Source organism: Bubalus kerabau, chromosome 4 (genome assembly GCF_029407905.1).
Source record: "Bubalus kerabau isolate K-KA32 ecotype Philippines breed swamp buffalo chromosome 4, PCC_UOA_SB_1v2, whole genome shotgun sequence".
NCBI classification, from domain to species: domain Eukaryota; kingdom Metazoa; phylum Chordata; class Mammalia; order Artiodactyla; family Bovidae; genus Bubalus; species Bubalus kerabau.
This window is the reverse complement of record NC_073627.1, coordinates 24,107,611-24,119,465: the sequence shown is the minus strand read 5'-3', so window position 1 is coordinate 24,119,465 and position 11,855 is coordinate 24,107,611. Positions and strand designations below refer to the sequence as shown.

The 11,855-nt window shown below is 41.5% G+C and overlaps 1 protein-coding gene across 8 annotated transcripts in view; it reads right to left on the bottom strand.

Annotated features, from left to right (window-relative positions):
* Nucleotides 1–237: 237 nt before the first annotated feature.
* Nucleotides 238–11,855, bottom strand: part of IKZF3 (IKAROS family zinc finger 3) — a 29,215-nt gene continuing 17,597 nt past the window's right edge. For all 8 annotated transcript variants that reach the window (XM_055575978.1, XM_055575982.1, XM_055575980.1 and 5 more), the window contains 2 exons: nucleotides 11,242–11,358; nucleotides 238–1,891 (listed from right to left, as the gene is read on the bottom strand). In XM_055575978.1, the coding sequence (XP_055431953.1) occupies nucleotides 1,188–1,891; nucleotides 11,242–11,358 (821 nt within the window). In that variant the 3' untranslated portion in view covers nucleotides 238–1,187. The remainder of the gene's footprint in view (nucleotides 1,892–11,241; nucleotides 11,359–11,855) is intronic.

The window sequence follows — 11,855 nt, the reverse complement described above, 5'->3', positions numbered from 1 at the left end:
AACTGTGGAATAAAACAGCTCCATTTAAAATGTGTGTGGGGGGCTGGAGCCCCCAGCCTGCCTGATGGAGCACAGCCGCCAGCAGAGCTGCTCTCTCCTCACCCATTCTGAAGCTCAGCTCTGATCATGTCTAGCCTTGATTCCTTCCTGTGGGGTGGGGGAGACTAAGTCATACTTTTGGTATGATTCTTTGGTTTTTGTTTTTTTGTGTTTTTGTTTTTTTTTTTTTTTTCAAAAGTCATTGGCAAGTTTGCTTTGGGTTTGTACACCAATACTCCACGAACGAGATGAAAAACTTCCGGGTGGGTTGTTCCTCCCTCCCTCCATCCCTGGTGATGCTGCTGAATCACTCCCCCTTCAGAACCACGCCTGCCAATCTCCATCGTAGGAAAAGGATGCCATCATCCGAGCAGACAACCTCCTGGAGTTCCAATGACAGTCTATGTTTAAACCACCGGTTCTTCTGATACAGAGTTTCTTCTGCGCATGGTTTAACCCAAAGCAGCTTTAATGGGACAGGGGAGGATAAAAAGTAGAAGTGGAAGTATCACTGGATAACTTGGGTTTTTTCGCTTGTGTGATAAGAGGTGGATCTGATGCTTGGAGAGTAGGGGCTTTTGGTAACTTATTTCATGGCTGTTCTTTTCCTTACTGTTAGACTGTAATTTGGGATGGAGAGTTCACATTCTAACCCTTCAAACTTGTGTGAAGTGCACATGGGCCAGGTTTCCCAGCAAGGTTAGCTGGTCAATAGTTCTTCTCTGTGGACCCGAGCATAGGACTATGAGGCTTTTCCACAAATGGCCAATGTATTCAGAAAACAATGTCTCACACAGCACAACCAGGGGACTCTTCTGATTGGCAACAGACTCCAAAGAATGCCTGTCTATTGCTACAAAAGATTATGACCAAATATTTCATTGGCTTTTAAATATAAAATTCATTGGCTTTTAAATTTCCCTGATGGGAAAACACAGGTTTCACAAAAGTAGTAACATGATATACCTGCAAACGATTTCTGAATGGGGACAGCATTTCTCTGCTGCCCACGTGAACGTGATCCTTTGGACACTAAAATGTTGTGGAAAGGGGTTTGGAACTGAGTTTGAGAGTGATTTGTTAGGCATTATCAGTTTTTAAAAATGATATGGAATGATCAGGTGACACTCATCTCTGGGCCTGGGTGTTCACTTGAGCATGGCTCTGTGTTCTCCTCTGGCTATATGAGACGAGAACTCATAACGATCATGGCTTCGATATCCACACATGTTACACTCAAAAGGGTCACGAAAGCCATGGCAACCCATGTGAATAGTGAACATCACGTAATCCAGGAAGAGGACTCGGCAGTGGTCACACCGGTACACATCCGTCACCTCCCCTTCTTTGTTGATCACTTTGATGGAGTCTCTTGGGCAGATGGGTGGGGGCTTGAGGAGTTCATAAGAGCGGGGGCCCTCCTTCAGAAGTGGCATCCCATTGCGGGCCCGAGGAGGGACCATGGGGTTTTGCTGGTAGATGTGATTCTGGCGTTCCTCGTGGTTGCTGTCAGTGTCCGTGGAGTCGTGGCCACTGTTGGTGGGGGACAGACCTCTTTCAGAAGGCAGGCTCTTCTCTGGCAGGTGGATGTTCTTCTTTTCCAGCTCCTGGGGGGCACCATTTGGCATCTCAGCACGGGTGAGGGCTATGGGGTACATGCTGCTGATAACCGGGACCATTTCTGAGGTGGGAGCAGGTGGCGTCTGGACCAAGGGGCGCAGGGCTTCGGCCCCGAGATAGCTGATGGCGTTATTGATGGCCTGGTCCATCATTCGGGTCTGGATCATCTCGCTCTCCTTCTCATACATGTAGCTAGGATTATAGCTGACATCAAAGCAGTGGCGCTTCTCACCTACAACAAGGGAAAGAAACAGTGACAAAAGGAACAACACAAAGGCACAGAGTTTTTAAAATGATTTTCTGGAGTCCTTGAGAAATGAGGAAGGACAAGTTGCCTGCTTAAGAACACTCAGCCCAGGCAAAATGGTCCTGCACGGTGCTGAAGTCTCAAGGGACAGTGGTTGACAGCACATGTTTGGACAGTCAAAATAACTGAAACCAGCAGGCAAGAGGGAGTCAGAGATGTCGCTAAGTTGAGGCTACAATGTGAGTTGTTTCCACTGCTCATGTCAGAGGGGAACCCTGGAGAAAAGAAGCAAGAGAACATCAGGAGGGGGCTTAGGAGCGGGTGGGGAGTTGCCAGTGTCAGGAGCGTGGGGGCTTCTGCCTCTCTACTGTTCGTGAACTCTGAAGATGCAGTCCATTCCTGAACTCTTAGTTTGCTTGTTCTTTTCTGCTTGTAATACTAGGGAGCCAGGGGGCCGGATGTGCTGCAAAAAGTGGGGATGCTCTGACTTCGGCAGTTTTTTAAATAGCTGCAGAGGCAGAAAAAATAGCCCCCAAAACTCCAACTTACCACTCCTGAAACACATCGATTATTGGATGGACTGAGATTTAAATAAAAGCACTTCAAAGGCAGGGAGTTTTAGAAAGGCTCTCTTGATGAAAGATCATGATGTTTGTCCTCATAAAGTGTGTTATTCTTCTTTTGTTTGAAAAGATGTGTCATTGATACATATGTGATCATTAGGACTTATCTCACACTTAACTGAAAAATTTATTTGTGGTCACCCTCTCCTACTTCTCATGTCAAACTGCTGAGAAATTTTGAAAACAGAGTTTAGCCACCTTCAGGGCGTGTGGGTGTTCTGTTAGAAAACAGGCTCTTTGGCCACAGGGAAGGCAGAAGCTGGGTCTGCAGTGATGGCAGGCGTGCTCGATGGTGAGTGGCTGGTGGAGGCACGAGAAAGTGGCGAAGACGTGTCAGGGGCTGGGGGTGAGGTCACTCCTGTTGCTTTTTCATTCTGTAGACACTGGATTCTGAGAGATTTGGCAAACGAAAACCTCTCTTCCCTAACATTTCCGAAGCATGTTATGCTTGTTCCAAAACTTGTCACTGCCACACAGTAAGGGCTTCAGGGAGGAAAAAACACAAAAACACAAAAAGGATTGAAAGAACCAGTTTCTGTTCTTGAGGACTCTCCAACCTAGACAGAGAGAATAGTTGGAACTGGGGAAAAATAAATGCTAAAAGTTTAGAAAGGGTTGCCTTGCTCTACAGAAGCTTCTATTCTAAATGCCATGTTTGAGGCATTTAAGCGGGCGGGGGTGGGGGATCATGTCTTCTGTATAAAGGATTATAAGGCAAAGGCAGGGCAGTCTGGTACAAACTATCTATTTAAATGTTAAGGGAATACAAAAACTTCAGGAGTACTTTCGGAAGGGAAAGTATTCTTGGAAAATCTAAATTTTGAGAAGGGTCTTAATGAACTGGTTGGATTTAGATGTTCAGAGACGCAGAAGAGAAATCCTAATTGAGACATGAGCATGAATCAAGACAGACACGAGGGACCATCCAAGCTATGAGCAGGGAGGAATGAGAGTCTGGATACAGCAGTATCAGGGAGCATGGAATAAAGGATTTCTCAGACTCCACTTATCCCTCCACACTGTGCAGCGGCAACACCCCCAGGCAGTGCAGAGGCTGCGAGCAAGAGCTCTGGAGTCAGATGGCATGGATTTGATGTTGCCTCCTCATTACTAGTGGTGTGAGCTTGGGTTAGTTCCTTAACCTGTCTATGGCTCCATGTCCTCATGTAAAATGGGGATAATAATTGTATCTACTTTAACTAATAAGGGCTTAGAACAGTACCTGGCACACTGAAAGCACTTGGTAGACATTAGGGGTTTTTTTGGTTTGAATCGGCTTGTATTTTCTTTCTTTCCTTTTTTGCTAAAAGAAATTTGTTTTTTTAAGGAAACTTTATATCACCAACATAAATGGAAAACCAGAGTCACTTGCCACAAATAGAAGGTAACTATGAAAAATAAAGACAACGAAACACAGCAATTTATTACAGTTTGATCAGATACTGTAAGTACCTGTAGACAAAGATCCCCTCTTTCTTTGCTAAAAATAGAGTTTACGAGTATGCGATTAGTGCTGAAGACAACTAACATAAAGTCAAAATCTTTCTCCTTGGTATAATCAGGAAGATTCAAAGAGAACTAAAAAGAAAATCATTTTCTAGCCATGTAGATCAAGGTTTTCAAATGCCCTGTGAGCCTCCCAGCCTTTTGCTGCCAACATTTTGGGGAACGTTGAAAAAAGGTAACACATGGTGGGACCAAACGATACCCACCCTGAACAATCAACAGTCGGGCTTAGATCTGGACAACGGCAAACCTCTAATGCTTTGGAACAAGAGAGGCTTGCGGTCAGAATGTTATTTTAAGGCTATTAATGTAACAGCAATGTGTAAGGTGGACCAGAACAGTGAGAAGTTGGAGACAGAAAGACTTGCTAAAAGACCTAATCAGACTGATTTGTCCTGCATCCCCACTACCTTAAGGCCAACTTGACAGCTTCCAGACAAATACCTCAGAGAAAAAAATATGTTAAGAAAATCACCATGCCTTAACTACTCAATAAGTAGTAGGAAGACCTTTGCCAAAGTAATCAGTAGTTCTTCTTTCAAGTGCCAGACTGGCTGTGTCTCTGATCAGAGCTGTTTGGAAGAATAAGACTGGAATACAAAAGCTGGCTTAAGTCACAAATATTCATTCCCCTGAAAGTGACACAGAAATGATGAACTTTGGTTTCCTGGCCTTTTCAACGTTACTGATGATTTTTCAGTGGAGCTAACTCTACTCAGTTCCTCCAAATACCAGGAATCTCTGGAAGTCTTTTTATCTTTTTGCCTATCAGAGAGGCTCCAAAAAGTTTCCGAGATGGGGCAGGCACATCCCAAACTCTGCTTTTATTCTTTCTCCCAAGAGTTTGTTTCGCCTACTTAGGCCAACGATTTCACAGTCTCTACCACCTGCAGCACATGTCAGAAAACAGCTGAGTGCTAAGGTTGTAAAAGGCAAAACAGCAAGAGGAAAATCAGCTCTGGATGTGGAAATATGTGACTGAGTTCTGTGGTTAACGCAGACCATTGTTCATTTTTAAGAAGATGGGAGAGCCTCAGATCTTCACGTGCACGCAACCTGCCCTCATCAGATCCCCTCATCTCCGAGTTACGGTAACTTGAATAGTGCAGATGATTATCAGTCACCTGTAGACACGATGACTCAATGTGTATGAAACTCAGGAGGGGTAAGCTACAGTAATTGAAAAGCCAGCAGCTCACGTTTCTTTAGTAACACACTCATAAAAAAGGTTAGTCAAACCACAAGAGTGTAACTGCTCCCAAACCTGCTCAGAGCCTCCAGTCCAGCTTCTAGTCAAAATCAAACCACACCTCTGCGTGATTAATGAGAGCAGCTTCGGGCTGAAGTGGAGGTTTTCTTCCAATGAGAATACAAATGGCAACAAGTGCTAAGTTTAGAAACCCAGGCTGCCTCATGGGGCTGTTCTCTACCTGTGATTCCTTTTAAAGGTGTCAATCCCTACTGCCTAGGCTTTTGGTAACCCTGAACTGAGCATCTGCCCATCCTGAGTTGTGGCAATGTGGTGAGGGCACATGGTTTTTGGCTGCTAAGTGCCAACCTGAAAGTACAGAATCACAGCCTAGAGCTAAAAGGGACCTTAGCTGGGCACGTGGGTTCAGACTTCTGCCCTGGGCATCCAGGGACAAGATCCACCCCTCTAACCTGTTTACTTCTCTACTTCACAGTACCAAGCACTGGGCCTTATGTGTAAATACTAAGAAGAATAGCTACTATTTATTGAGTCCTACTATATACCCAGTGCCGTCCCAGGTACTTAGCATATTGTCTCATTTAACCTAAGATGAATTATCATCTCTTAGTCAGATGAAGGACCTAAGGCACAAACAAGTTGACTAATTCGCACAGGTTGCTCAGCTGGTAAATGGAGATGTGATCCAAGGGCCCATGTATTTCAGTAAGTGTTTGAGCATTAACTGTTTCCTGGCTGCTACCTTACCCGTGTCTCAATCTCACCACCAGCAATGACTCTGGATTCTCTGCTGGGATGGTTCCCATAAGCATAGAAAAGCAACTATGCTTTGTTCTATATGGACCAGTACCATGCATTCAATAAAGATCTAGATGCATAGAGTTGTCATGATGTCCATAAGTGCTTAACAGAGTACTGGCACATGTGAGCACTCAATAAGTAGTAGATCTATTATTATTATTGTTGTTAGCTTCATACCATGTTAGGTGCTTTGAAGAATACAAACTTAGTTGCAATCCAACAGGAGATGTAGCATGTACACAACTTCATTACACATTAGTATCCTTAATACTATGTGGTGGAACAAAGTTTAGAGTAGCCAAGATAGCAGAGAGAGGAAAAAACGTACCACACCTCAAATATACCAAATAACATGGGGCAAATATTAATTTATTCTTCGTCTAAAGTCTGCTTGAAATCTGAGGTGGTGGAAGTGATGGTGGTAGAGACAGTTACATATATCACGAAAAGCAGACTGTTAAACCCACCTGGACTGCAGGGGGAGGAGAGAGAGAGGACTCAGGACAGTATGGGAATGTAGACCACGTGGAGGTTTAGGGCAGATGGGAGGGAGGGCATTCCAGACAGTGAGCATGGAAAGAATGATAACACAGAAGTGGGAGTAGTTCATTATGGCTGAATTAAAAGATTAGTTGGCTGAAATGATACATTTAGAAAAGACAACTTAGAGACAGATTGTGAAAGGCTCAGAACGCCTGGGTGGTTTAGATTTTATTCTGATGAGAAGCCATTGAAAGATTTTTTTTTGACGAGGAGGAGAAATGATTTTGACATTAGAAAAATAACAATTCCGATGTGATAGTCATCACAACAGGGTAATGTGAAACACCAGGGTTTTCATTAAGTCTTTAAGCTTCTTCAAATCACTTAACTGTATCTGCTGATACTTCATACCATTTCCCACGTGTATCATCACTTACTCTTACTCCAAGCACATACCCTCCCCCTAAAAAAGGGCAGGTAAGTAGGGTAAATGGAATATCTGATGATGGTGATGGCTCTGATCTCACTCTAAGTGAGACTGAAGTGGCTAACACCTCTTCCAGGAGGAGGAGAACAGAGGGTAGGAAGCCACAGAACAAGAAGCAGGAAGGAGGAGAGAGAAAAGAGAGAGTTGTGGGGGTGGCGGTGAGGAAAACTGAGCTGGAGACCACGTTCGGTTGCTGCAGAAGCCTTTGTCCCCTGTGAGTCACCATGAAGTGCTATTTGGTTGTCATCTGCCCTGATGGAGTCACCACAGCTCTTTTCTCAAGAAAACACACCCTTAAGAGAGAATGACTGGCCTTCAAGAATTTTTCTTCCACCAGCTTTCAGTGACTAGGTCCTCCCCTTTTCAAAGCCCCCATGTAGCGCACACGACATGTACGGCTCTGGGTGACTTTCTGCGGAAGGAAGGCCTTGGACTGCAGCACATTCTAGACCCAGGCTCTGGCCCTGCTCTGTCACCCACGAGCTGCGTCTCTCCATCTTTCCCATCCCCCTTCCTCCCTTAATGAACAAACTTCACCTACTGGTTCCTAATATTCCTTCAAGTTCAAAAAGGCTATGACTTTGGAGGCTTATAGGATTAGGGATTTCGGCCCTTTGGGAAGGGACAGGAGAAGATACTTTTTGCTTTTAGAAATAGGCATTAAAACTGCTTCCTGTCACCCTGTTAACCAAAGCAGACAATTTCTCATTAGTTACTTCACAGGGAGAACCGATAGTGTTTGCTGAAGTGTCAAAACCTCACGACATGTTTACCGGGGGTGAGTGAGATCTTTTTTCATGTTCTTTTCAACGTGAAAACTTCCTTTAATAAAGTAATACATGAAATTAAAAAAAATAGGGAGATGCTATGGTAACCACTTTGGTCTGAATAACACATCTGTTTTTGGAGAAAGAATGAATATCAGAAAAAGAAATATGCAGAAATGTAGTCATTTTCCTCCTCCCTCCAGGAGAGAAATCTGGCCTCTATTTTGAGCCAAGTATTTGAAGATGGCCTAGTTAGAAGTATAGTCAAGCAAGTCTTGAATAAGATTCAGAGAAAAGACACTCCTTAAGGGGGTTAGGTGCTAAAAGCAAGGTCTCTTGTCCTTTGGAAAGAACAACTAAGAAGAATTATTTTGATGACGTAAAGATGCTGATTTCTAATGAATGTGTGTCAATTTATTTCCCATTTTATAGAAAGTGATACAACATTTCTTGGAGAATTAAAAAAAAGGTGATTCATTTTTCTCTTCGTTGGGTGATTTTCTCGTCCTTACTCTTCAACAGAGGCATGTTTTTGTGTTTCTAAATGCATTTAGACAATACAATCCATCCTGCTTCCTCTGTTCATCTCTGATGGGTGAAAATGTTTTCTATGGGTAATTATCTCAAGCCTGTTAGGAAAGTAACAGGCTGACCTGATGGTATAATCTTCACCTTTACCCTCACAGTTCAAGAGGTCAGAGAAGCCAAGGCTGGTCTGGGAGCTGTGCAACCATCAGCCAGGATTAAAGGGAGTAACTCATTCTTCCTTCACATTTTACCCATTGCCATTTCCCTGGCAGTTGAATCCTTTCAGAAAATGGTGCCTTGGAGAGGAAATGGAGGAGAGAAAAGAGGGAGGGAAGATATTAGCTCCACTAGTCTTACATCACTACATCCTGAATACTGCATGGTGTCATAATGTTCCTTTAGTTCCCCTTTGAAATTATTCTTTTCTATCAAAAAAGCTGATTAAGTTAAGTGATTCAGAGAGTTTTATTAAAAAAAAAAATCTCTTAAGGTTCAGGGTATAAGCTAATGCTAGAAGATGAGAACAGTGCTAGGAACCAGACTATCACACACATGGCAGGAACTCTACAGACATTTGCATGATAAATGAATGGACAAAAAGAGTGGATGAATCGGTAGTAATATACTAAGTAAAATATGTAAATGTTGGACTAGTGTAGATGTCTTATAGATACTCAGGTTAAATGACACCTTTCTGAAAAAAACACCCTAAATTATATGATATGGTTTATAACATACAACAAATATATAATAACATATCATATCTATACAATCTTGAGAAAAAAAGTTATCCGAAGTTATACATATTGACTTAAAGTGGTGCTCATAATTGCTGGCTTTTATACTTCATCTTACAGACTTACAGAATGATGGAGCTGAGAGGGACCTTCTGGATCACTTCATCACCTGTTCAGTCTATTCATTTCACAGATGAGTAAACAGAGGCCCAGAAAGATTATGTGATTTGTCTAAACACACACAATTAAGAAATGACTGAACTGGAATCAGAACCTGGTCTTCTGGCTCCTAATCCAGTGCTCTTCCTACTGCACATTACCACCATTTACAAAAAGAAACAAAAAAATTCCCCCAGCTATTCAGGGCCCCCAAGTCCTGAAGTTGCTACCTCAGCTCAAATCAAGAGCTAACTAGACTGGGTTTCCTGATGCCATCAGAGAGAACATGATGGCTCAGAAGATGAGAGAAATCAGTACCTACCAGATCAGCATCCCTCCTAAGTCTGGAAATGGAAGAGTGAAAACCCTCTGGTCATAATGGTCTTAAACAAATGGAATGGATCCCTGATGCAATAAGCAAAATGGCATGGACTTGGACATATGAAACATGTGTTTTTAAACCCATGAAAATACCAAAGCAACTTATTAAGTAGGGGTTTAGTTCAAGGACAGGTTTAAGGAAATTATATGAACTAAGTACCTTCTCTCATATTTTAATTCTCTTAGACCAACATGCATTGACCATAAGTGGATTGAAATTAAGTCATTTTACATTTTTTTCTTGCCCATTTGTCCCCCAAATTACATTATATTCATGGCACAGAATAATAATTTGAGCTTCCTTTTGTACTCCAGCCAGAACCTCTTTACATAAGTACAGCTCAAAAGATGTATGAGCAATATTTTAATATAATATCTTGGTGTCATGATTGGTCCACTGTGCCTAAACTCCATATGGAAGTCACTGCATGTCCCCTGACACTTCCCTCCAGGAGAGGGAAGTTGGTAATGAGGAAAGAGTCTCTCTAAACTGAAATGCACCAACTTTAGTCTGACACGATTTATTCTTACAGTAACTAAAAGGATACAAAAACTTCTCAGCCAATCAACATAAAATAAATAAGCATAAAGACCAAACTGGATAGCTTTGGAATATATGGATTCCTTCAATATATCTCTATAATTCACATAAAATTAAAAATCTAATTAGACCGGAATTTAGAAATTATCTAGACCAGAATAAAATTTAATCAGATTAAAAAACCAGGCAGGCGCTTGATACCTGTAAAAGCTATTGAAAAGAATAAACACAAAAGAACTGAAGTAAAAAATCAATAGTAGCAACAGCTTTAGAAAAACAAACTGACAGGTTTCTAAAATATTACTGGTGTTGAAGAAGGTCTATTTTTGTGTGATAACTATTTTTGTTCAATATCACCGACTTTCAATTTATAGCAAAACCGATACATTCAATTCAGCTGCCTACTCCACAAATACAAATCTATTTTAAATATCATAGTCACATTTATGTAAACATCTGGGAGAGTTCAACAAAATATTTCTGCCATTTGGCAGTCCTAACACTTTAACGGACATAATTATTTCTTAGCCATCTCATTCTTGCTGTGTTTTTTGACAATGTGAAAACCAATGGTATAAAAATTAACTCCAGTAAGACAAGTGACTAAATCAAACCTTGTTATTTAAATCTATGCATTCTCAACCACATTCTTTTAAAACCAATTCTCAATCAAATTCAAGAAAATATAGCAATATATTTTAGAGCCTGAAAAAAGTTTGAGCATGATAAGGGAACCAACTTGTAAAATATAATTACAAAAGATTACAAAAATGCTATCTTGAACATCTTACTGGTGTAAATTGCACAAACTCTCTCATGCAACATATGTCATTCAAAATAAAGAGGAAGGAACAGCATTTCTAACACCAACTTCATTTAAGATACTGGATACCAAATACTCCTCTCTTTAGTATTTAAGATTTTTTAGTTAAAAATATTTTATTTTATTTGCTCTAGTTATCAAAGTGAATCCCAAAGAATAAAACTTGTAAATGGAAAAATCAATTATCTTAACAGAGATTAAACTAGGAAAGGCCTGGGTAGTAAGCATCCTATGTTATCTCATTCAAACTATCTGCTAACAACAGCAGGAAAAAGGGTTGTATTCTTACCAATGAATTTCTGAGGCATTGAGCTTTTTCGCTTTGCCACATTGCTTGCTAATCTGTCCAGAACGAGAGCTCTTTCACTTCCCATCTCTGCTTTGATGTGTCTTGCCTCCACACTTGCTGGTTTGGAAAAATGAAAAAAGAAGAGGGAAAAGAACACGATGATAAATGGAGAGAAAAAGAAATACACTGGAAGGAAAACTGTCAGAGGTCTGATGCTGTTGTTACCTGTTATTACTGCTCAGTTTCTTGCTTGGGGTACCTGCTGTGGTCAGTGAAGCCAACACCAGGGCACATTCAAATCTTGCAGTCTTATGCTGACATGGGAAAGCCCGACCCATCCCCAACCAGTACCTTCATTAGCAAGAGGAAGTATTAAATAAACAGCCTGGACGTGGTTGGTTGCAAAAAGATAGATAGATGGAGATCTTCTAACCCCCGATCAGCCTTCTTTCTGATTCTGAGTAACTGCGTGTGACACCTGCAGACTGATATAATTCTTCTTAACAACTTTGAAAAAAAAAAAAAAAAAAAAGGATGGTGCCCCAGATTTACTGCTCTGTTTATGTTAATAGCACTTTTGAAAATAGATACACTTACCCAGACAGCAAGAAATC